Source organism: Salmo trutta, chromosome 25, assembly GCF_901001165.1.
Source record: "Salmo trutta chromosome 25, fSalTru1.1, whole genome shotgun sequence".
NCBI lineage: Eukaryota > Metazoa > Chordata > Actinopteri > Salmoniformes > Salmonidae > Salmo > Salmo trutta.
Window position 1 is genome coordinate 25,605,806 of NC_042981.1, and position 27,578 is coordinate 25,633,383.

Here is a 27,578-nt window from a genome sequence, read left to right on the forward strand (position 1 = left end):
CCTATTACGACAAAAAAGCCTCACACCAGGTGTTCGAGGTCGGAGATAAGGTGTGGTACTACATATACACCAAACCCGCGGGCGTCGCAACAAAGTTCCTGCCCCACTGGACGGGGCCACACGAGATTGTGGTGAAGCTATCACCTCTAGCTTACCATATCAAAATCAGCAAAGGTCGACAAAACGCCACATTAAAGTGGGTCCACCGGAACCAAATCAAGTTGTACACTCCCCCCATGGGAATAGAAGGGGTGCTAGCCAGCACCGAATAGATAAAAACCCTAGGAAAAAACCAGAGGTACTAAGAAAATTCTTAAGTACCCTCAGCTGATCCCTTCCAGGAGACCAGTACGTTGCAGCTAATATCTTTTATTCTCTTCCCAGCTACCAGATATACATCTGTTGTCACTAGTGATATCGTCCTGCGCTGTACTGATTAAAAATAAGAAAAACAGAAAAATAGTTGTCAAAAATTTTTTGTTTACGAATACAAATAACTGAAATAATCCAACAATCTCTGATTATGCGTTTCTGTAGGATGGAGTTCCTTTGGATGATCCTGACACTCTGCGCCCTGGTCAAAACCAACCCAGCAGACGTAATCACGAACGAACCCCCTACGGGAATCGTTCTCCGCGACGATCCAGGACTCCTCATAACTAACTGCAGAGTACACACGCAGAGGGTATATGTCCGCCTAGATGCAGAGAATGTGTACCGCCAACACATTCCACCTGCGGCGCATTTGAGTTGGGCCGGGGCTGACTGGACCAGCCAGGCAATTAAGCACGCCCAGCTAGACACTGCCCATATGTTGGCCCAACTCCAAAAGTTCACAGTAACCCAGTCAGAACTAGCTGAGCCCAGGCGAGAAAAACGATTCGTCGGGGCGCTACTATCGATAGGGGCAGCCGTAGGGTCACTATTTGCCCTAGGTACCACTGCCGTCAACGCAGTCAGTCTAGCCACAGTCAAGAGGAATGTTAGGGAGATTACTGAAGAGATGCCACTTATCCAGCAGCAGATGAAGGCACAGGCCCTTAGGTTGCAACATGTGGGAAAGTCTCTCCAGGAAACTATTCTGGTGGTCAACACACACGCTACTCTCCTGAACAAAACTATCCTGTCTGTAGGAAAGCTAGCAGAGGTCATGAACCATGACTATGCCCATGTCCAATTGGTTCAATTGTTACTGGAGGATTTTCTCCGTGAAGTTAGCTCTTCTATGGACCACTTGGCCATGAATAGAATCCCCTCATATCTAGTGCCCCTCTCAATGGTGCACGACATATTGACCTCAGCTACTTCAACCACACTAAGGCCGTTACAATCACATTTGGCCTATAGTCTGGGGTCGGCCATCCCAATACACGTTGATGTTGATCGTAATGAAGTGGGTTTTCTACTGACGCTGCCGGTTGTTGAACTGGAGAATATCTATAGATTGAAAACGGTTCTCAATGTAGGATTTTGGCGCGACAGTACCCACGTAAAGATTGCCACGCCCCCAGTTGTAGCTTACCAGGAAAACAACCCAGATTTCTATCTCACCCCTAACCTGCTAATGTGTACTCTAACCAAAGATGTCCACTACCTTTGTCCTAGCAAACCATTTGTCAGGGATAACACTGAGCGTCTTTGTGGTATTAAAGCTATCACCAGCGAAGAACGCTGTAGAGCCAAACTAACAGCCAGGGATGGGGCCACCACCACACAAGTGGAGGTGGTAGGGAACCGATGGTTGGTCAACACACCGTTCGCGTCCGCCACTATGACTTACGAACGCCATGACTCCATCACCCAATTGAACCTCCCCAACCAGACTGTTTTTGTTACGGTACCAGAGGGGCCGATTATTCACGTAGACGACCTCGCTCTATACCACCTTCCCGACGACCGGATAGACACAGAGATTGAAATGCCGGACGCTTTTGCTAAACGTTCCCTTGAGTTACCACAAGCCATTCAATACCAAATCCAGTACGAGGGACCCATGACTGTCGATCTTAGCGTACTGGATGAGGCACTGTTAGTCGACCCGACTGACTACAGACCAAAAGATTGGTCTGTCGCCCGCTCTTGGACGGTGCCGGACAGTATCCTGACTGTTACCATGATCCTTGGTCTCATTTCCCTTGGCGTGTGCACCTACTACGTACACAGGCGCACACGTGCAATGGAAGACCTAATGAGGTCTTATACTAGGATCACCCGTGGGACGGAAGCGATCCCGATTTTTGGAAAGGTGGCAATGGATCCGGAAACCCTCTTACAGGGCCCAGTCCCAGCCTCCTCTCCCGAACTCGCTAGGTCAGCCCAGTAATGTCCCTAATGTAAGCTTTGACCTTCAGGGGCCAAGTTTTTCCAAGTGCCTTAACTACCCACCTGCAAGTAGGATCAACCTAGACATGACATTAGAGACAATGCCATGATAGAGCTATTTAGCCAAGGCCTTGGACATATATAGAACATAGTCCATATTAGATGATTAAGGTGTGGTAGACATATTTTGTATACTTTTATGTTTTTATTCCAATTTTTCGTTTCATTACCTTTGACACTTAGGAAGCCTTAGAGCCAAGACACCGCTCGTTTGGGGAGGAAATGTAATGATGTATTGCCTGAGTGTTGTGCGTTATTAACGTCTGCCAAGTTACTGCCTAGGTCCACTAACCGGGATAACCGGACGACGGGCCGGAACACAGAGCCACTGCCAGACCTCCTTGATCCATTCTGGTGGTGATCCACAGCTTGCGGAAAGCCTACCAGGGGGAACCACTAAAGGGGGGGGGGCTGCTCTGATGATCCACAGACCAGGACATCCGATGGTCATTCTTATGGTGGGTTGCAACATGCAGAATCATTCCAAGTTGAACCTACCAGAGGGGGAATGTCATGACTGTCCTGATCAGGTCAGGGTACAGGAGACCACCACCCTACAGATTATCTCCCAAACCCCCAACAGAGGAGGAGAGATCTAGGGGTCTGAAGATGTGGGGGTTTTATGACACCTCACGCCCATAATAAAACTTAGGCCACAGAGAAATTCCTTTGTCCTAACAATGGAGAACTGGCCTCAGAACATTAAACATGCAATAAAGGGACTTTGGAACAATGGTTTCCGTCAGCCACAATGGTGGTTATGACGAAAAGTGGAATATTAAAATGTATGTAACTTTTGTATTTGTTTTTAAAGGTTAAGAGATGACGTTATTATGAAAACATTGTACCTTTAAGAGTTTTCCCAGTATATGCCTGATGTTTATACATTGTACGCTGTTTGGAAAATATCCAAATCAAACAGAATGTTTTGGTAAAGATGAAATGTGAAGTTAGTGTCTAAAATCGGATTTTTAGCCAAATCTAAGCCTTGCCCCTTTACTTGGTCCGCCCAGAGAATTGCCCTAAAGGCGGTTACACCCACTTCTGACCCGAGGGTATAAGACAGGAGAGTGAAGAATTAACATAGAAGACTATTGACCCCAAGCTGCAGCTAAGGTCTAACAAAGTCGACGAACCCCAAAACGAAACACAAGGTTGAAGACAAAGAAATATTTTTCTACACGAGCTACGGACGAGTAGCTGTGTCTAAGCGGGTGAATTCAAGCCGAACCACCCAGCCTCCACTCTCCATTGAATCGTGGTATCGACACCATTCGAGCCGAAGCTGTGAGCTCTGAGCTACAGAGCTGTCTGTCCTCAGAAGACCCCTTTCCGATCAAGGGTGAGGATCAGACCACTTAGCCAAGAAGGACACTGACATCGTGAGGACAACCAGAGAGTTGCGCCGGAGAACTGCGTCATTTAGAAGCCTAAACGACCACGCGGAGCTTCCCACCTGAGAACTCCAACACGTAATTACATCATTATATTCTGACCCATAAGAGCGGCAGTTCGGGGCAAGGCTAATTTTAAATAAGCATGGCTGACAAATGAACCCAAATGTATATTTCTCTCGTGTACTTCCTTTATTTCTCTCTCTTTAAAATCCCCATTTTGGGTAACAAGCGCCATAGTGTGTTGGCCCGTTATACTAAGTCCTAATCAATAGCTAGACTGTGTTTTGTGTATGTGCATTTTTATCATCATTTTAGCTTGCTAGTAAATAAATAATCAACTAAGATTGGTGTGGTAAATTCAGTGGTAAAGCCCGGGTCCGTGCAGATTCCCGGATTATACGACGTTCAGATTATGAGACTGTAGAGGAAATTGATTAATTTAGCGACTGTTGTAATCGATATTCTGATATCCTTTGAGTTAATTTGGGAAATAGAAACTCAATCAAAACAATGTTCCCATGGTGCCCCAGGTTAATGAGTTAATAATTGCTTGATTCATTGCTTAATTCATTTAATCACGTAATTATAAACCGTTAATCATTCGATGAGCAACAGTCGTCACATTAACTAATACAACGTCACGACACATGCTAATGTAAAAAGCTGGTTTTTGATATAAATATGAACTTGATTGAACAAAACATGCATGTATTGTATAACATAATGTCCTAGGTGTGTCATCTGATGAAGATCATCAAAGGTTAGTGCTGCATTTAGCTGTGGTTTGGGTTTTTGTGACATTATATGCTAGCTTGAAAAATGGGTGTCTGATTATTTCTGGCTGGGTACTCTGCTGACATAATCTAATGTTTTGCTTTCATTGTAAAGCCTTTTTGAAATCGGACAGTGTTGTTAGATTAACGAGAGTCTTGTCTTTAAAATGGTGTAAAATAGTCATATGTTTGAGAAATTGAAGTAATAGCATTTCTAAGGTATTTGAATAACGCGCCACAGGATTCCACTGGCTGTTACGTAGGTGGGACGATTTCGTCCCGCCGACCCTAGAGGTTAAAATGTTTGAACCCCTTTTTTCCCCAATTACGTGATATCCAATTGGTAAGGAACTCCAATTTTTTCCCCCTCTGAATGGGAAAATAAGGAAAATAATTTAGACTCGGAATTCCAAGTCGGGAACTCGGGCCTCTTTCTCGAGCCCACAAGAAAGACCGCCGCGCAACCTTCCTGTTCAAGTGAGCACAGCACAACAAGGTGAGTCCAAAAATGTCTTGTATGCTGCTGCATAAATGATGTAATATGCCAGGGAGATATGTATACTGTAGCCAAGAAAGTATGTTGTGTAGTAAGCAGTTAATAGCCCATGTGCCTCACCCTAATAATTTGGTCCCTTTCCTCCCTCATAACTTAGCCTACTATTCTGACTTGTTGGTGCACATTTAGCCTATAGCCTGTTTTAGAGAACTGTAATCATTGAATATTGCATTGTCTGTTTATTCCCCCTTTATTTATCCTACGGTTCTGACTTGGTGTACAGGGAGAATACTGTAAGAACGGCTCATGTTCTGAATTCTGTCGCTGTACAAAGTTCAGTTCCTAGCTCACTAATTAATGTCTTCATTGAAATTACAGATTGCCTCTTATCTGCTCATCGTTCCCTTATGCCATAGTTTGTACATCTTAAATGTCAGTAGAAACCACATTTGTTTAAGCAAGTCAGACATACCAGCTATGTTTTTTTTTAAAGCAGTAAATGAGGCTGAATGAACTGTTTCACTGCCAGACAAGGCTCTGTTGATAGCCCGGTGTAACAGCGGTAAGGATTCACTCCATTGTGCTGAAAAGTTAAGCTCTGCTGTTGGGACAGCTTTATGTAGGCCTAAGAGTTTGTGGGCACCGCTTGTCACCGTTATAGTGCAATGAATGTATTGTTTAGTGTAGTGGTTTTGCTGGCATGCATAAAAAAAATGTTGCCCACCATGATTTACATGCTAAAATCGCCAATGGTCAAAGCATTGAACAAGAAGTATGTCAAGTTAATAAAGACACAGATACACAATTCTCATTAGTTAAAAAAATGCTTGTATTTATCTTGAAGTAACTGTAGGGAAATTCATCTATCTGTATCAGCGGACAAATTGCCATTAACATTGCTTTGCAAGATCAGTAACACACTTTGAGCAAGATTACAAGTCAGAACTGTCCCATGTTTTCCAAAGGTGACAGGAACGAGCATGGAAAAATAGAGAATCTCTGATTAAAATCTGGCCTCATTGAGCACCCTCTCTCTGTGTCAACACAGAACCAGTCAGTCATATCCCACAGTGACGAGACAGTGATGTCATATCCCACAGTGCCAAGACGCAATTATGCAACAATCCTGCTGCAAGAATTTAATTGAGAATGTCAGAAGCTGGAGATGTTTTACAGTGCTACAGTAAGAGTCCATATGAATCCTCATGTATCTGGAAGTAAGCCACTTCCATTCAAACTGCCTCCCCATTGGGCAGAAGTAGAAGTCAGTAGGCCAGAGAAAAAGGGGTCAACAGTGAAAGGGATCATGGCAGAAAGGGGGAGGTATGACAGAAGTCTGGGGGTTCTGGGGTGTCACACAGGACCCCCTAATCGTCCAGCAGCTCAGGAGCAGTGAAGGAGAAGTTGTGAAACTCGTCTTGGTTGACAGAGGGAAGGAGGTCCTCAATGGGCGTCAGAGTGGGGTCCTCCTGGGTGAAGTCTGGGTCAAAGTTGTTCACGTCCTCTGCAGTTTTCTGAAAGTGAAGTATTGGTTAGACAGGAAAGGAGGTACAATAACAAAATATCAGTGAGATGTCCTGGAAATACTTTTGGGTAACTGCCAACAGATACCACCTTGCATGTCTTTCATAACCCAGGCCACTACCTCCTTAATAAGAGAGTAAAACTGGGTGTGTATTATAAATGGTAAGATAGGAAGGTATTACAACTCTACTGTAAACAGTTTGTAATGACATCAATCGTGTGTGTGTGCCTCACAATGCGGGGTTTGAAAGGCGGCTCCAGCTCCCTGCGGTTCAGCTTGTCCCAGTCGATTCCAATGAAGAAGGCGTGGCTAGTCACAGCATTCTCCCCGCCCTCATCCGCCATGCAACCTAGACGCCGGACTGGGTTCTTAGTCAGGAACTGTGGAGAGAACAGAAATATAATTGCATATGAGAAGTGAATAAAAGTAAAATAAAGTGTGTTAATGAAGTATATAATTTGAATGTGGTTTATAATATGACTGTTGAGATTAGCATCAGCTTTGGTTCGACCTTGAATGCCATCCCATCCACCCCCCTGACACACTTGCAGAAACACACACCCCCCGAGGCCCAGTAGCACCTCCTTTCCGGCTCAGCTTGGCGTCTGGAGAGACACAGATGTGTTTTGTAAATTCTATTTATCTGAACTGTGTCAACAAAACAAAGCAACCATTTCCTGGACTAAATACTGTATGTGGACCTTACATTTTTCTCACCAACATCTGACGTTGGTGGGTTTGAGCAGCCAAGGGAAAGAGTCAAAGAAAACACAACAAAACTAAATTAAACAGTCTCTCAAATTTCCTTGAGGAGTGATTCCAGAGGAACAAATTAATGTATTGGACTGCTGTGTTGGCTGAGGAGTCTAAGGGGCTAGCAGTAACATTCCCAATCAGCCAAAACTAATGATAAATGGGACCAGATTCACCCCCAGTCCACCCCAAGATTAATAGGCCTTGCCACACCAGACCCAAACACAGTTAACATAACATTAATACTCTCCCTTCCGTGGTGGCTACAAGTCCCTCCCCCGCACAGGACTACGTTTTTGTCTAGAAAGTCCAAGCTGCTTAATAAGGACTCCATGAGAATGCTAGCCACTGCCCTCATTCAATGCCATTTTGAATACGCTAGTACTCCAGATAGCCCAGAATTAGCTGATCAGGGTAGTATTGAAGGGGAGTCCACGTACTCACATAGGCAGGAGCTGCTTTCAGGAACTCAACTGGCTGCCTGTTGAGGTTAGGGTGTCCCAGATTAGACTTGGTTTGATTTACAGGAGTATTCATGGTTCTGCGCCCAGATATCTAACTGATTACTTTCCCCATGTTAGGGATGCACATAACAGCACCAGATCAGGTGTTGATAATGTGTGCTTATACAGGTTCAGGAGTAATGCTGGGAAAGGTACTTTCTTGTATACTGGGTCCTCAGAGTGGAATGAGTTGCCTCTGCCCATAAAAACAACATCCTCTCTGGACAGTTTAAGTAAAAAAAATTTAAAAAAAAAACTGTCTGATGTCTTCTGTGCCCATTTGAATGTACCTTATGATGTAACTGCAATGAGATAGATGTTTTTATGTTTTATTATCTCGCTGTCATACTGTGTTGCAAATGTTGGATTTTGCCTAGCCATCTTGTCTCAAGAGGACCACAATGGAAATAAGTCCTAGACTGTGTGTGTTATCCTCGATGATTTTACTAATGTGCATGTTTGGATTTAAGTTTTATGGTCAATTTAATAAACAAAACATAAAAAAGCCCTCCCTTCGGCAAATCAGATCACACCTACATTCTGCTCCTCCCACCTGTAGGTAGAAATTTAAATAGGAAACTACCGTGGTAAGGACTGTTCAACGTTGGTCTGAACAATCGAAATCTATGCTTCAAGATTGTTTTGATCACACAAACTGGGAAATGTTCCAGGTTGCCTCTGAGAATAGTATTGACGTTTACAGTGACAGGAAGTGCATAGAGGATGTTGTTCCCACTGTGACGATTAGAACTTATCCAAACCAAAAAACGTGGATAGATGGCAGCATTCGCACAAAACTGAAAGCGCCAACCACCGCAATAAACCATTGCAAGGTGACTGGGACGATGGACGTGTACAAACAGATCAGCTACGACCTCCGTAAGGCAATCGGAGGCAAAACGACAGTACAGGGACAAAGTGGAGTCGCAATTTAACGGCTCAGACACAAGACATACAGTGCCCTCAAAGTATTCACACACCTTGACTTTTTCCAAATTGTGTAGGTGTTAAAACCTCTCTGGGATAGGGGGTGGTATTTTTACGTCCGGATGAAAAGCATGCGCAAAGTAAACTGCCTGCTACTCAGGCCCAGAAGCTAGGATATGCATATTATTAGTAGATTTGGATAGAAAACACTGAAGTTTCTAAAACTGTTTGAATAATGTCTGTGAGTATAACAGAACTGATTTAGTAGGCAAAACCCCGAGCACAATCCATCCAGGGATTTTTTTGTTGTTGAGGTCAATCTGTTTTCCATGGCAAGCCCGTTTTAATAGAAATATGCTTGCAGTTCCTATCGCTTCCACTAGATGTCAACAGTCTTTAGAAATTGGTTGATGTTTTTCTTTGAAGAAATGAAGAAGTAGCCATTTCCTTTCTAGGTGGATAGCGAAGTGGACTGTTTTGGTTGGGGCACGTGACCTGAAGCTCGCTCCACTTTCATTTTATCCGCTATTGAACGCAGTTTATTCCGTCTTAAATTTTATCGATTATTTACGTTTTAAAATACCTAAAGTTGGATTAGGAAAGTTGTTTGAAATGTTTGGACAAAGTTTACAGGTAACTTATTAGATATTTTGTAGTCATGCTGGGCGAGTTGGAACTGGTGTTTTTCTGAATCAAACGCGCCAAATAAATTGACATTTTGGAGATATAACGACGGAATTAATCGAACAAAAGGACAATTTGTGATGTTTATGGGACATATTGGAGTGCCAACGGAAGAAGATCTTCAAAGGTAAGGCATGAATTATATCGTTATTTCTGAGTTTTGTGTCACGCCTGGCGGGTTGAAATATGATTGTCATGTGTTTGTTTGATGGGGTGCTGTCCTCAGATAATCGCATGCTTTCGCCGTAAAGCCTTTTTGAAATCTGACACGGTGGCTAGATTAACAAGAAGTTAAGCTTTAATTTGGTGTATTGCACTTGTATGAAAGTTAAATATTTCTAATTTCTTTTTTGAAATTTCGCGCTCTGCAATTTCACCGGATGTTGTCAAATCGATCCCGCTAACGGGATTTGATCCATAAGAAGTTCAAGTGGGATTAAAATTAATTTAATTGTATAGTCCTTTTTTGTAAACAATCTACACAACATAATCTAATGTCAAAGTGGAAGAAAAATTATATTACATTTTTAAAAAAAATACTTTATCATGAAGTGCTTTGAGAGGTTAGTTAACGACCATATTACCTCCACCTAGACACGCTAGACTCACTACAATTTGCATATTGCCCCAACAGATCCACCAATGACGCAATCGTCATTGCACTGCACACTGCCCTATCCCACCTGGACAAGATAAATAGTACCAGTCAAAAGTTTGGACACACCTACTCATTGAAGGTTTTTCTTTATTTTGACTATTTTCTACATTTTTCTTGCCATAATACAGACTTGGTCTTTTACCAAATAGGGCCATATTCTGTATACCACCCCTACTTTGTAACAACACAACTGATAAGCTCAAACACATTAAGAAGGAAAGAAATTCTACAAATTAACTTTTAACATGGCACACCTGTTCATTGAAATGCATTCCAGGTGACTACCCCATGAATCTGGTTGAGAGAATGCCAAGAGCTTGCAAAGCTGCCATCAAGGCAAAGGGTGGCTACTTTGAAGAATCTAAAATATAAAATACATTTTGATTTGTTTAACACTTTTTTGGTTACTACATGATTCCATATGTGGTATTTCATAGTTTTGATGTCTTCACTATTATTCTACAATGTCAAAAATAGTAAAAAATAAAGAAAAACCCTGGAATCAGCAGCTGTGTCCAAACTTTTGACTGGTACTGTATGTAAGAATGTTGTTCATTGACTACAGCTCAGCTTTCAACTCCATAGTGCCCTCTAAGCTCATGACTAAGCTCAGGGCCCTGGGTCTGAACTCCTCCCCATGCAACTGGGTCCTGGTGGGTTGACCCCAAGTGGTGAAGGTAGGCAACAACACCTCTGCCACACTGATCCTCAACACCGGCCTCACAAGTGTGTGTGCTTAGCCCCCTCCGGTACTCCCTGTTCACCCATGACTGCTTGGCCACGCACGTCTCCAACTCAATCATAAAGTTTGCTCACAACCCAACATTGGTAGGCCTGATTACCAACAACGATGAGACAGCCTACAGGGAGGAGATTAGAGCCCTGGCAGAGTGGTGCTTCAAGTTCCTCGGTGCGCACATCACTGACAACCTGAAAAACGGTCCATTCACACAGACAGGATGGTGAAGAAAACGCAACTGCACCTCGTCAACCTCAGGAGGCTGAATAAACTTGGCTTGGCCCCTAGGACCTTCATTAAGTTCCACAGATGCACCATTGAGAGCATCCTGTCAGGCTGCATCACCGGCTGGTACGGCAATTGCACCGTCCGCAACCGCAGGGCTCTCCAGAGAGTGGTGCAGTCAGCCCAACGCATCATCGGTGGCACACTGCCTGCCCTTCAGGACATCTGTAGCACCTAATGTCACAGGAAGGCCAAGAAAATCATTAAGGATCTCAGCCACCCGAGCCACGGCCTGTTCACCCCGCTACCATCTAGAAGTCAGAGACAGTACATGTGCATCAAAGATGGGACCGAGAGACTGAGAAACAGCTTCTATATCCAGGCCATCAAACTGTTAAACAGTCACCACTAGCTGGCCTCTGCCCAGTACCCTACCCTGAACCTCAGAGACTGCTGCCCTGTGTATATAGATTAACTGAACACTGGTCACATTAATAATGTTCAGGATACTGTTTCACCCACTTTATATGTATGTACTGTAGTCTAGTCACGGCTCATCCTATATAAAACTTGATGTTTTTATTTTTCTGGATTATGTGTGTATTTTTTTGTTGCTATTACTGCACTGCCGAAGCTAGAAACACAAGCATTGCGTACACATCTACAAATCTGTGTACGCAACCAATACACTTTGCTTTGAGACCAGACCACAATTAAACTGTGATTTAATCTAAGCCACACTCTTAAACACCCCAGAGCCATTGCATTTTTTCTACCCGTTTTTTTTTTTTTTTATAACAAAACAGTTAACAAGTAGAGGAGAAAGTAGAGCTGATGTATAGAAAGGAAGACACAAGCAGAGACAAGAAGACAAGAAAAGGCCAGGAGAGAAGAGTAGAGGAGCAGAAGAAATTGGTCAGTCAGTGCATTTCTCTCTGTCCCATCATGAACTATGTAATTCCCTCCTCCTCAACTGACCACAAAATGGAAATTGGGAAATCCTATTTGAGTCTATCATATTTTCCACTGGCTACACCGGGCCTGTGCAATCCACTCTGCCAGGCCTGAGAACTAAACTCTGCAGACAGACAACAAGCCTACTATATCAGATAAAGAGTCATGCAAAGAAATAGGACACAGGCACATTTTACCCGCTCTTATGTTCCAGTCAAATATGTGGTGGGATAATGTTCACCTCAGCATCTCAACTGTCAAACACCAAACAATGTGCGCTCTCTGTTTGAATAACCAGTCCCAGGGCTCAAACACACGGGACGTTGCTTGCAGGAAGTAGAACCCTGGTGAGCGAGCAGCTTTCAGTATAAATAAAGCAGCGAGTTAAATCCACTCAACTGTTGAAAGCCTCTGGATATGATGACACGAGCTAGCCTTTACATAACATGATGTGTCGCTAGGAGCAAAATCAGTGGCTGAGGCCAGGGATCTGCTGCTTCCTGAAGCATGTTTGGATAATAACACTGTAGAGGAGGAGGGGCGAAGGAGCAGAGGGGAGGAGGCAGCGTTATTTATAGTAGTGGGGTAGTGGACTGTGCCTTAAAACCTGTTAGGGCTAGGGGGCAGTATTTACACAGCCGGATAAAAAACGTACCCGATTTAATCTGGTTACTACTCCTGCCCAGTAACGAGAATATGCATATAATTATTGGCTTTGGATAGAAAACACCCTAAAGTTTCTAAAACTGTTTGAATGGTGTCTGTGAGTATAACAGAACTCATATGGCAGGCAAAAACCTGAGAAGATTCCTTACAGGAAGTGCCCTCTCTGACAAGTTCTTGTTCTTCTTGACTCTGTTTATTGAAGACTGAGGATCTTTGCTGTAACGTGACACTTCCTACGGCTCCCATAGGCTCTCAGAACCCGGGAAAAAGCTGAATGATATCGAGGCAGCCCCAGGCTGAAACACATTAGCGCGTTTGGATAGTGGCCGATCAGAGGGCCATCAGACTAAGGCTCGTGCACGAGGGGATCCCATGCTTTTACTTTCTCTCGTTGAATGTAAACAGGCTTTGCCGGTCGGAATATTATCGCTTTTTTACGAGAAAAATGGCATAAAAATTGATTTTAAACAGTGGCTGACATGCTTCGAAGTACGGTAATGGAATATTTAGACATTTGTTGTCACGAAATGCGCCGTGCTCGTAACCCTTATTTACCCTTTCGGATAGTGTCTTGAACGCACGAACAAAACGCCGCTATTTGGATATAACGATGGATTATTTGGGACCAAACCAACATTTGTTATTGAAGTAGAAGTCCTGGGAGTGCATTCTGACGAAGACAGCAAAGGTAATAACATTTTTCTTATAGTAAATCTGACTTTGGTGAGTGCTAAACTTGCTGGGTGTCTAAATAGCTAGCCCTGTGATGCCGGGCTATCTACTTAGAATATTGCAAAATGTGCTTTCACCGAAAAGCTATTTTAAAATCGGACATATCGAGTGCAGAGAGGAGTTCTGTATCTATAATTCTTAAAATAATTGTTATGTTTTTTGTGAACATTTATCGTGAGTAATTTAGTAAATTCACCGGAAGTGTTCGGTGGGAATGCTAGTCACATGCTAGTCCCCTGCTAATGTAAAAAGCTGGTTTTTGATATAAATATGAACTTGATTGAACAGACTACATGCATGTATTGTATAACATAATGTCCTAAGATTGTCATCTGATGAAGATCATCAAAGGTTAGTGCTGCATTTAGCTGTGGTTTGGGTTTATGTGACATTATATGCTAGCTTGAAAAATGGGTGTCTGATTATTTCTGGCTGGGTACTCTGCTGACATAATCTAATGTTCTGCTTTCGTTGTAAAGCCTTTTTGAAATCGGACAGTGTGGTTAGATTGACGAGAGTCTTGTCTTTAAAATGCTGTAAAATAGTCATATGTTTGAGAAATTGAAGTAATAGCATTTCTAAGGTATTTGAATAACGCGCCACGGGATTCAACAGGCAGCCCAGAGAGGTTAATATAGTTATGTAAGACAGAGGTAGCATTGTGAGGCTACAGTCATACACTAGGACCCAGATTATTTATTATTCACCCCGATGCGCTGACCAAAAATCAGTCTCCAATCTGAGAGCTTATATTATTTTTCAACCCTGAGATCATTTGTGGCAACAGATGTCTGGGTGCCAGTTCTGTTTGCATGGAAATGTTGCTACTACTTCTCTCTACATGGTGGTCTATAATGTTGATATCCTATTATGCAAACCGCTGGTGGTAGGCTAATTGGACTTATAATTTTTTTCCTCACAAAGCTCTAAATACACAACTGTGCATAGATTGATTTTCTTGCCCTTTGGTTCAGAGACAAAATGTACTCTGACAGAGTGGGGCCTGAAATGATTGACACCTTCCTGATAAACATGAGCAATAATGACTGTGTACAATAATTCAAATCTGAGCTATGCAACAAAAAAAGGGGGGCTTTTTCTATTTATTCATACAAATACAATTGCTGAGAGAAATAGATTTTGTTTAACAAGTAATATTTTTTCTTTTCAAAAAGGTAGGGGTCAAAATTATTGACACCCCTAAAGATTTGTAGAAATAAAGTAGTCTAAAGTAAAGTATTTGGTCCCATATTCCTAGCACACATTGACTACATCAAGCTTGTGATTCTATACCGAACAAAAATATAAACACAACATGTAAAGTGTTGGTCCCATGTTTAATTAGCTGAAATAAAAGATCCCAGAAATTTTCCATCTGCACAAAAAACTTATTTCTCTCATATTTTGTGCACAAATTTGTTTACGTCCCTGTCAGTGAGCATTTCTCTTTTGCCAATACAATCCATCCACCTGACAGGTGTGGCATATCAAGAAGCTGATTAAACAGCATGATCATTACACAGGTGCACCTTGTGCTGGGGACAATACAAGGCCACTCTAAAATGTGCAGTTTTGTCACACATCACAATGCCACAGACATCTCAAGTTGAGGGAGCATGCAATTGGCATGCTGACTGTAGGAATGTCCACCAGAGCTGTAGCCAGAGATTTGAATGTTAATTTCTCTACCATAAGCCGCCTCCAACAACAGGATCGTCTGAGACCAGCCACCCGGACAGCTGATGAAACTGAGAATTATTTCTGTCTGTAATAAAGCCCTTGTGGGGAAAACCGAATTCTCATTGGCTGGGCTTGGCTCCCTAACAAGTTTGTCCGGTCCCAAACTTGATGTAGTCATTGCATGCTAGGAATATGGGACCAAATCCTAAACTTTTGACTACTTTATTTATACAAATCTTTAGGTGTGTCAATAATTTCAGACTCCACTGTATATTCTCTCATGTAAACAATATAACAGCATTGAGTGTTATTGACATGATTAACTGTGGTCATTCAGGAGAGATAGATGAGCTCCACATTTAGGATGGATTTTTTTTTTTTTATATTTAGTTTTTTTTAGGATGGACTTACAGCTTTCAGGATATTGACTGCATCAGCACTCAGCCAGGATGCATAGATAATCTCCTCATTCAGGATGGACTCAAACAGGTCGTCCTCGTTCTCTGCCTCGAAGGGGGCGTGGCCAGACAGCATCTCGTAGAGCAGCACCCCGAGAGCCCACCAGTCCACAGACGGCCCATACAGCATCTCCTGAAGAATCTGGGTACCCAAAACACATGACATTTAACAACATTACACACCATAGTAGAGACCTTCTAAAGTACATCACCTGGAGTTTTACTAAATGTAACACCAAACTCCAGAGCCAAGACAGTTCCTTGGGTTTAGCTGCTCTTCACTGGGATACACATTACGGACTGAGTGTTGGGGATGGCAATGAAGCCATTCATCAAAATCAGACTAAATGCTTTACGTACAAACACATGCACACTCCACATTCATAAACTCACTAATTCATAACCAAGGACCCCTTTCTTGGTGCATTTTGTGGTGGGGATTTAAAGAGTGTTGGTAAACAGAGCCTGTGAGAGGCAGATGGGGCTCTCCTGACAGAACTGAAATGGTTTCAGGTGGCCAACCCAACACAGGTGTGTTACCTAGCTGCTAACCACCAGGGAGACTGGACTAGAGGACCAGTGTTAACAGTACTGGGTATTCAGAGTGGTGGGGTGACGTATCTCCTAAATAATGTGAACTCCAATGACCTTAGAAAGAACGATGGGAGACCGATACTTAATGATTCCCATTGGTGTAAAGAATGCAATCTTAGAGCAGAGGAAGGGGTATATGAGTGGAGGGGGGGGGTAAACTGACCTCTGGGGCGATGTAGTCAGGAGTCCCACAGAAGGTGCCCGTGGCCACACCTTCAAACATGCCCTCCTTGCACATGCCAAAATCAGCCAGCTTACAGTGTCCATCCTTATCAAGGAGCACATTGTCCAGTTTAAGATCCCTGGAAAACATAACACCTCATTACAGACATCTCCAGACCTGTAGACTCCTAAACGCATACATCTGTACTTCAATTTTTTGGGGAGACTATTCAACTATTACTTCAGTATTTCCAGTATGTTCCCCATTACCACTGAGTCAGCAAATACTGCTATATTTAATTTTGTGACAGCTAAACTATCCTAGTCTAACCCCTTTGAGAGTTTTTGATAAAATATGTCTGTGAGGTGAGAGAATATGGTGACTTAGACCACATGAAGACAGTGACCAACTGTAGGACCAGGAGACACAGAGGAGAACTGAACAGAGAGCTACTGTTGGCCAGGACACTGACCAATGACTGACAGCAGAGAGGAGTCTGTCACAGTCATACGACAGAGCCTAATGGGGAAGGGGGATGAGAAGGGGAATGGCTGGGCTGCAGTGTTAATATTGACCTGTCCCCCCCAAAAATGTGGAGAACTTCAAACACAGACATTAACAAAATGTATTGGCGTTGGGCTCTTGTCGCTCTGGTATCTTTGAAGTTTGTCTAGCGTCTTTGAATTAGCACTGTAACGAGGAGAAGCAATATTTTTGAAATCACGAGAAGCAATAAGGTAGGAGCAGAGCAGAGTCATTGGTAATTTCCTTCATAATGAATCATCCCCCATGACAATAAATTGTCTGGTCTCGGTCTCCATCTCTATTGGAGGCCCCTCCTCCTCCCCACTAAGGCCATTGGAGCCTTGGCTATCTGAGAGACAGATTAATCCAGCCAATAGCGCTAATCTGAGATCAGGTGACACAGCAGTGATGTGACACCAAGGTGTTAGACGGGCAAGGCCGAGTCTGCAGGTAAAGGTGAGGTAATGACTTCATGTGTAGGTCGTGTGTGTATATGTGTGAGAGGGAGGGAGGGAGAGAGAGAGGGAGAAAGAAAGAGTGAAGCCACACAGACACACGTTAATGGAAGTATAGTGTGCTTGGATTAATCTGGTGTTTCCTGTCCTGACTGACTGTAAACGTGACTGACTCAGTTCCTCATGGTGCCTCTGGCTCACTGCAAAACAAACACAGGGCAAAAAAAGATTTGTAGAAATAAAGCAGTCTAAAGTTTAATATTTGGTCCCATACTCCTTGCACGCATTTACTACATCAAGCTTGTGATTCTATACTGAACAAAAATATAAACACAACATGTAAAGTGTTGGCCCCATGTTTAATGAGCTGAAATAAAAGATCACAGAAATGTTCCATATGCACAAAAAGCTTATTTCTCTCATATTGTGCACAAATTTGTTTACATCCCTGTTAGTGAGAATGTCTCCTTTGCCAAGATAATCCATCCACCTGACAGGTGTGGCATATCAAATGAAATCAAATTGTATTGGTCACATACACATGTTTAGCAGATGTTATTGCGAGTGTAGCGAAATGCTTGTGCTTCTAGTTCCGACAGTGCAGCAATATCTAACAATTTCACAACTACCTACAGTAATACACACAAATCTAAGTAAAGAAATGGGATAAGAATATATACATATAAATATATGGATGAGCAATGACATAGGCAAGAATCAATAGATGCAACAGATGGTATACGATACAGTTTATACATATGAGATGAGTAATGCAAGATATGTTATTAAAGTGGCATTATTAAAGTGACTAGTGATCCATTTATTAAAGTGGCCAATGATTTCAAGTCTGTATGTAGGCAGCAGCCTCTCTGTGTTAGTGATGGCTGTTTAACAGTCTGATGGCCTTGAGTTAGAGACTGAAAAACAGATTCTCGGTCCCAGCTTTGATTCACCTGTACTGACCTCGCCTTCTGGATGGTAGCGGGGTGAACAGGCAGCGGCTCGGGTGGTTGATGTCCTTGATCTTTTTGCCCATCCTGTGACTTCAGTTGCTGTAGGTGTCCTGGAGGGCAGGTAGTTTGCCCCCGGTGATGCGTTGTGCAGACCGCACCACCCTCTGGAGAGCCTGGGCGGTGCAGTTGCCGTACCAGGCTGTGATACAGCCCGACAGGATGCTCTCAATTGTGCATCTGTAAAAGTTTGTGAGGGTTTTAGGTGACAAGACATTTCTTCAGCCTCCTGAGATTGAAAAGGCGCTGTTGTGCCGCCTTCACCACACTGTCTGTGTGGGTGGACCATTTCAGTTTGTCAGTGATATGTACACCGAGGAACTTAAAACTTTCCACCTTCTCCACTGCTGTCCCGTCGATGTGGAAACGGGGGTGCTCCCTCTGCTGTCTCCTGAAGTCCAAGATCATCATCTTTGTTTTGTTGACGTTGAATGAGGTTGTTTTCCTGACACCACACTCCGAAAGCCCTCACCTCCTCTCTGTATGCTGTCTTGTCGTTGTTGGTAATCAAGCCTACTACTGTTGTGTCATCTGCAAACTTGATGATTGAGTTGGAGGCGTGCATGGCCACACAGTCATGAGTGAACAGGGAGTACAGGAGGGGTCTGAGCACACACCCTTGTGGGGCCCCAGTGTTGAGGATCAGCGAAGTGGAGATGTTGTTTCCTACCTTCACCACCTGGGTGCGGCCCGTTAGGAAGCCCACGACCCAATTGCACAGGGCGGGGTTGAGTCCTAGGGCCTCAAGACAAGACACATTTCTTCAGCCTCCTGAGGTTGAAGAGGTGCTGTTGTGCCTTCTTCACCACACTATCTGTGTGGGTGGACCATTTCAGTTTGTCCGTGATGTGTACGCCGAGGAACTTTCCACCTTCTCCACCGCTGTCCCTTCAATGTGGATAGGGGGTTGCTCCTTCTGCTGTTTCCTGAAGTCCACGATCATCTCCTTTGTTTTGTTGACGTTGAGTGAGAGGTTGTTTTCCCGAAACCACACTCCGAGTGCCCTCACCTCCTCCCTGTAGGTTGTCTCGTCGTTGTTGGTAATCAAGCACACTACTGTTGTCTGCAAACTTTGATTGAGTTGAAGGCGTGAATGGCCACGCAGTAGTGGGTGAACAAGGAGTACATGAGGGGGCTGAGCGTGCACCCTTGTGGGGCCCCAGTGTTGAGGGTCAACGACGTGGAGATGTTGTTTCCTACCTTCACCACCTGGGGGCGGCCCGTCAAAATCCAGGACCCAATTGCACCAGGCAGGATTGAGACCCAGGGCCTCCCGCTTGATGATGAGCTTGGAGGGTTCTATGGGGTTGAATGCTGAGCTGTAGTCAATGAACAGCATTCTTACATGGGTATTCCTCTTGTCCAGATGGGATAGGGCAGTGTGATGGCGATCACATCGTCTGTGGACCTGTTGGGGCAGTATGCAAACTGAAGTGGGTCTCGGATGGCAGGTAAGGTGGAAGTGTTATGATCCTTGACATGTCATTCAAAGCACTTCATGATGACAGTGAGTGCTACGGGGCGATAGCAATTTAGTTAAGTTACCTTTGCCTTCTTGGGTACAGGAACAGTGGTGGCCATCTTGAACCATGTGGGGACAGCAGACTGGGATAGAGAGAGATTGAATATGTCCATAAATACACAAGCCAGCTGGTCTGTGCATGCTCTGAGGAAGCGGCTAGGGATGCCGTCTGGGCCGGCTGCCTTGCGAGGGTTAACACGTTCAAATGTCTTACTCACGTCGGCCACGGAGAAGGAGAGCCCACAGTCCTTGGTAGCGGGCCAGGTCGGTGGCACTGTATTTCCCTCAAAGCGGGCAAAGAAGGTGTTTAGTTTGTCTGGAAGCAAGATGTCAGTGCCCGTGACGTGGCTGGTTTTACTTTTGTAGTCCGTGATTGTCTGTAGACCCTGCCACATACGTCTCGTGTCTGAGCCCTTGAATAGCGACTCCACTTTGTCTCTATACTGACATTTTGCTTGCCTTGTGGAGGGAATAACTACACTGTTTGTATTCGGCCATATTCCTAGTCACCTGTCCATGTTTAATAGTCACAGTAGGTACAACATCTCCTACATACTTCCTTATAATCTCACTCACCGAATCAGCGTATATGTCAATATTATTCTCTGAAGCTACCCGGAACACGTCCCAGTCCGCGTGATCAAAACAAACCTGAAGCGTGGATTCTGATTGGTCAGACAAGCGTTGAATAGTCCTTAGCACGGGTACATCCTGTTTGAGTTTCTGCCTCTTGGAAGGGAGGAGCAAAATGGAGCCGTGGTCAGATTTGCCAAAAGGAGGGCGGGGGAGGGCCTTGTATGCATCGCGGAAGTTAAGAGTAGCAGTGATCCAGTGTTTTTCCAGCACGAGTGCTACAATCAATATGCTGATAGAATTTCGGTAGCCTTCTTCTCAAATTTGCTTTGTTAAAATCCCCAACTACAATAAATGCAGCCTCAGGATATATGGTTTCTAGTTTGCATAAAGTCCAGTGAAGTTCCTTGAGGGCCGTCGTGATATCTGCTTGAGGGGGATATACACGGCTGTGACAACAACCGAGGAGAATTGTTTTAAAAAATGTTAAATACTGCAAAGTTTCCTAAGGACTAGGAGTGAGGCAGCCCTCTGTCGGCGCCATTACTCTAAGAAGCCGATTAAACAGCATGATCATTACACAGGTGCACCTTTGTAAAATGTGCAGTTTTGTCACACAACACAATGCCAGAGATGTCTACAATTTTGAGGGGGCGTGCAATTGGCATGTTGACTGCAGGATTAGCCACCAGTGCGGTTGCCAGATAAATTAACATTTAATTATCTACCATAAACCACCTCCAACGTCATTTTTGAGAATTTGGCAGTACATCCAACCGGCCTCACAACCACAGACCACGTGTATGGCGTAGTGTGGGTGAGCGGTTTGCTGATGTCAACGTTGTGAACAGAGTGCCGGGGTTATGGTATGGGTAGGTATAAGCTACAGACAATGAACACAATTGCATTTAAAAATCGAGGGCAATATTAATGCACAAAAATATCGTAACGAGATCCTGAGGCCCCTTGTGAGGCCCATTTGTTTAAGGTATCTGTGACCAACAGTCATGTGAAATGCATAGATTAGGTCCTAATGAATTTATGAACTGTAACTCAGTAGAAATCAATGAAATTGTTGCATGTTGCATTTATATTTTTGTTCAGTATTAAAGCACAACCAAATTACAATGTCTGATTTTTGGTTTAGTTGTCATCTAAATGTGTTATTACTGCGCTGTCAACCATTTAAAAGCATAACAAAGTTTAAATGGGAATACAATGTCAGATATTTGTACTTATACAACAACTTAGTGTTATGAGCTTCATTTAATAGAACAACCAAATGTCCTGGGTTGCAGTTGAGATTACATTAAAAGTACATAGTGCAAGTGATCAATGCTGTTCAAGATTCTGCACAGATTATTAAAGCAACTGAAGATCTCCACAGACCTGCGACCTTTGAATGCTATCTTGAACATGCATGCTTGATTACATAAGAGATTTAGAGTTACAGTAGGCTAATCTCAAAATGTGGCCATAGATGTATTACTCATTTTAAGGTTGAATAAATACTGTTACATATGAAATATTATTGAATTGTGTTTGGTTGACCACGCAACCAAATATCAACATTTAAAGGATATCTAATGCTTGGATAGTTTCATCTGAGCCACTGGCTTAATCTTATTCTTTACATTTTTGTTGAAGTTAGAGACGTGAATCCAACACATAATTTGTTAACAAGTTAATATATTGAATGTGAAATTGTTGTTTTAAGGGTGAAATTTGAACCACAGGATTATGTCATCATGGTAACCAATTTTCAACATAGATAAACCTGATGTACAAATTCAACATATTTTATCTTTTGAAATACCGTTATATCCACTATCAGAAGAAAACAAAACAATCGGAGAGTTTATATATCTACAGCTATCCATTTGGTCTCCCAAACCCAGCCCTGCTCAGCTTCAATATTTGTCACTGACTACTATCAATGTGCAATCGTGAGAATGATTTTGAGAGATCTCTTAGCAACAGTGAATATATTTAGTTACTATCAGCCATTCCAAAGCGAAATTTTAACAAAGCAAATGAAATGTAAGCATACTTTATAAGTCATACAGTATTTCAATTATACTCTTTAGGCCTATATAGCATTTGCAAAGTCATCAACGGCTTTTGTTTCAATTCAACCTAGGGTTTAATTAAAAAAAATAGACAATACAGTTGAAGTGGAAGTATACATACAGTCGTGGCCAAAAGTTGAGAATGACACAAATATTAATTTCCACAAAGTTTGCTGCTTCAGTGTCTTTAGATATTTTTGTCAGATGTTACTATGGAATACTGAAGTATAATTACAAGCATTTCATAAGTGTCAAAGGCTTTTATTGACAATTACATGAAGTTGATGCAAATAGTCAATATTTGCAGTGTTGACCCTTCTTTTTCAAGACCTCTGCAGTCCGCCCTGGCATGCTGTCAATTAACTTCTGGGCCACATCCTGACTGATGGCAGCCCATTTCTTGCATAATCAATGCCTTGTCAGAATTTGTGGGTTTTTGTTTGTCCACCCACCTCTTGAGGATTGACCACAAGTTCTCAATGGGATTAAGGTCTGGGGAGTTTCCTGGCCATGGACCCAAAATATTCATGTTTTGTTCCCCAAGCCACTTAGTTATCACTTTTGCCTTATGGCAAGTTGCTCCATCGTGCTGGAAAAGGCATTGTTCATCACCAAACTGTTCCTGAATGGTTGGGAGAAGTTGCTCTCTGAGGATGTGTTGGTACCATTCTTTATTCATGGCTGTGTTCTTAGGCAAAATTTGAGTGAGCCCACTCCCTTGGCTGAGAAGCAACCCCACACATGAATGGTCTCAGGAAGCTTTACTGTTGGCATGACACAGGACTGATGGTAGCGCTCACCTTGTCTTCTCCGGACAAGATTTTTTCCAGATGCCCCAAATAATCAGAAAGGGGATTCATCAGAGAAAATGACTTTACCCCAGTCCTCAGCACTCCAATCCATGTACCTTTTGCAGAATATCAGTTTGTCCCTGATGTTTCCTGGAGAGAAGTGGCTTCTTTGCTGCCCTTCTTGACACCAGGCCATCCTCCAAAAGTCTTCGCCTCACTGTGCGTGCAGATGCACTCACACCTGCCTGCTGCCATTCCTAAGCAAGCTCTGTACTGGTGGTGCCCCGATCCCCCAGCTGAATCAACTTTAGGAGACGGTCCTGGCGCTTGCTGGACTTTCTTGGGCGCCCTGAAGCCTTCTTCACAACAATTGAACCGCTCTCCTTGAAGTTCTTGATGATCCGATAAATGGTTGATTTAGATGCAATCTTACTGGCAGCAATATCCTTGCCTATGAAGCCCTTTTTGTGCAAAGCAATGATGACGGCACGTGTTTCCTTGCAGGCAACCTTGGATGACAGAGGAAGAACAATGATTCCGAGCACCACCCTCCTTTTGAAGCTTCCAGTTTGTTATTCGAACTCAATCAGCATGACAGAGTGATCTCCAGCCTTGTCCTTGTCAACTCACACCTTTGTAACGAGAGAATCACTGACATGATATCAGCTGGTCCTTTTGTGGCAGGGCTGAAATGCAGTGGAAATGTGTTTTGGGGATTCAGTTCATTTGCATGGCAAATAGGGACTTTGCAATTAATTGCAATTCATCTGATCACTCTTCATAACATTCTGGAATATATGCAAATTGCCATCATACAAACTGAGGCAGCAGACTTTGTGAAAATGTATATTTGTGTCATTCTCAAAACATTTGGCCACGAGTGTACACCTTAGCCAAATACATTTCAACTCAGTTTTTCACAATTCCTGACATTTAATCCTCATAAAAATTCCCTGTTTTAGGTCAATTAGGATCACCACTTTATTTGAAGAATGTGAAATGTCAGAATAATAGTAGAGAGAATGGTTTATTTCAGCTTTTATTTCTTTCATCACATTCCCAGTGGGTCAGAAGTTTACATACACTCAATTAGTATTTGGTAGCATTGCCTTTAAATTGTATAACTTGGGTCAAATGTTTTGGGTAGCCTTCCACAACCTTCCAAAATAAGTTGGGTGAATTTTGGCCCATTCCTCCTGTAAGAGCTGGTGTAACTCAGTCAGGTTTGTAGGCCTCCATGCTCGCACATGCTTTTTCAGTTCTGCCCACAAATGTTCTATAGGATTGAGGTCAGGGCTTTGTGATGGTCACTCCAATACCTTGACTTTGTTGTCCTTAAGCCATTTAGCCACAACTTTAGAAGAATGCTTGGGGTCATTGTCCATTTGGATGACCCATTTGCGACCAAGCTTTAACTTCCTGACTGATGTCTTGAGATGTTGCTTCAATATATCCACATCATTTTCCTTCTCATGATGCCATCTATTTTGTGAAGTGCACCAGCCCCTCTTGCAGCAAAGCATCCCCACAACATGATGCTGCCACCCCTGTGCTTCACGGTTGGGATAGTGTTCTTCGGCTTGCAAGCCTCCCCTTTTTTCCTCCAAACATAATGATGATAATTATGGCCAAACAGTTCTATTTTTGTTTCATCAGACCAGAGGACATTTCTCCAAAAAGTACGATCTTTGTCCCCATGTGCAGTTGCAAACCGTAGTCTGGCTTTTTTATGGAGTTTTGGAGCAGTGGCTTCTTCCTTGCTGAGTGGCCTTTCAGGTTATGTCGATATAGGACTTGGTTTACTGTGGATGTAGGTACTTTTGTACCCGTTTCCTCCAGCATCTTCACAAGGTCCTTTGCTGTTGTTCTGGGATTGATTTGCACTTTTCACACCAAAGTACGTTCATCTCTAGGAGACAGAACACGTCTCCTTCCTGAGCAGTATGACGGCTGCGTGGTCCCATGGTGTTTATACTTCCGTACTATTGTTTGTACAGATGAACATGGTACCTTCAGGCATTTGGAAATTGCTCCCAAGGATGAACCAGACTTGTGGAGGTCTAGGCTGATTTTTAATTTTCCCCCCCATGATGTCAAGCAAAGAGGCACTGCGTTTGAAGGTAGGCCTTGAAATACATCAACAGGTACACCTCCAATTGACTCAAATGATGTCAATTACCCTATCAGAAGCTTCTAAAGCCATGACATAATTTTCTGGAATTTTCCAAGCTGTTTAAAGGCACAGTCAACTTAGTGTATGTAAACTTCTGACCCACTGGAATTGTGATACAGTGAATTATAAGTGAAATAATCTGTCTGTAAACAATTGTTGGAAAAATTACTTGTGTCATGCACAAAGTAGATGTCCTAACCGACTTGCCAAAACTATAGTTTGTTAACAAGAAATGTGTAGAGTGGTTGAAAAACTAGTTTTAATGACTCCAACTTCAACTGTACATATAGACCTATGGTTTCAAGCTTGACTTTAAATGTAATCTTCAAGTTAATAATTGATGTGTTGGATTCACATCTCCATCTCAACCAAAAATCTAAGTTAAAGAATAGGACTAAATCAAATCAAATTTTAAATACACTTTAAATAAAGTGTGATTTAGTCATATTCTTTAACTTTGATTCTTGGTTGAGATGGAGACGTGAATCCAACATACCAATTATTAATTTGTAGACAAACTGGAATTAAAGCCAGGCTAAGTCAAAGGTACTGATGAAACTATCCCCTTCAAAATGTTGATATTTGGTTGCGTTGACAACCAAAAAATTCTATATAAATGATTAATTTGTAGACAAACTGGATATGTTGGATTTATGTCGCCATCTCAAACATGTTAATGAACAGAACTAAATCAATTTAAATGCAGTTTAAATAAAAGTATGACTTGATTTAGTCCTAATTATTAACTTTAAGATTACATTTGAAATCAACCAAAGCTTGAAACCCTAGGCCTATATGTATTGTCTATTTTTTGTTGAACCCTGGATTGAATGGAAACAATAGCTGGTGATGACTTTGCAAATACTATATAGGCCTACATATTGATGATATGACTTATACAAGTACGGTTACATTTCAATTTGCTCTGTTAAACCTACGTTTTGGAATGACTTTGATAGCAGTGAATATATTTAGTTATTAAGAGCTCTCAATAATAATTCTAACAATAGCACATTGGTAGTAGTCAGTGACAAATATAAAAGCTAAACTGGGCCTGGTTAAAACCCTGGATGGGAGACCAAATTAATACCTGTTGATCAACTCTCCAGTAGGAGGTGATGGTATGTAGTGGATATAAAGTTGAAGATCTGATGTTTCAAATTCAACATATTTCATACCAGGTTTGTTTATGTTGGAAATTGGTAACAATGACGACATAATCCTGTGGTTGAAATTTAACCCTCAAAACAGTTGATTTCTTTTTCAAATCCAATGTATTTTCCACATAGATTCCATGTCACAATACGTTGACAAATTAGGTTGAAACAACGTTGATTCAAACAGTTTGTGACCAGTGGGTGGTGGGGTTTTCAGGCTCGAGTCCAATGACACCGTTTTACTATGAGAATTACCCTTCACTTAATCACAAACCCTGCCTGCTTCCTGTCCTCTGGTTTATCTCAGTTGTTGTTTTGCTCTCTACTCCAACCTCAGTCTCTACCTCATCCACTTAATTCCTCTTCATCACTTCCTGTGAAAGGCACGGCTGGGCAGTGAATCTAACTTAGATATTAGAGATATTAGACCTTTGTCTATGAGATGTAGGTCATAGTCACAGTGTGTTCATGACCTTGGGGTCAAACTGCCATGCTGGAAACATCTCAGTGCACTCTGAACGTCTGCCGCATGCTGACTTGATCTGCTGTGAATCACATCTCCAACTGGTGATTGGGAAACAGCTGCAGCCGTAGAGAGAGGAACCAAGTGCTTCCCTATAATACAGGGAGCGGGAAGTACTAGTAGAGGGAATAGTTGGTGACTTACTGACTTACTAACCCAAACCATTTACATATTAGTGGTTAGTTCATTTCTGTGTGGTTCTGGACTTCAACTATGTAAGAATGACTAACAGCACAGTAAGCAAACCTAAAGAGATTAAGGACTAGTCAAGGAGGGGACCTTGTGGTCTATAACATGTTGACATAGGGTACTATTAGCACTGGTCTTTGATTTAAGATAATATTAATGGTCTAAAATCGAGGTTAAAGCACTTTTGCAAAATAATTTTGTTGCTCCATTTTAATGCCCCTGATAGGCTGATAATGAGCCCTTTTCCTCGAGGTGAAAGCTCACGAGGAAGAGATACAGTAG

At 42.7% G+C, this 27,578-nt stretch overlaps 1 protein-coding gene across 1 annotated transcript in view; it reads right to left on the bottom strand.

Annotated features, from left to right (window-relative positions):
• Nucleotides 1-5,853: 5,853 nt before the first annotated feature.
• The window catches only part of LOC115162239 (protein kinase C eta type), a 56,832-nt gene continuing 35,107 nt past the window's right edge, over nt 5,854-27,578 (bottom strand). Inside the window, exons 11-14 of the mRNA XM_029713363.1 lie at nt 16,310-16,448; nt 15,506-15,694; nt 6,807-6,953; nt 5,854-6,562 (exon numbers count right to left, since the gene is read on the bottom strand). Of these exons, the coding sequence (XP_029569223.1) occupies nt 6,416-6,562; nt 6,807-6,953; nt 15,506-15,694; nt 16,310-16,448 (622 nt within the window). The 3' untranslated portion in view covers nt 5,854-6,415. The remainder of the gene's footprint in view (nt 6,563-6,806; nt 6,954-15,505; nt 15,695-16,309; nt 16,449-27,578) is intronic.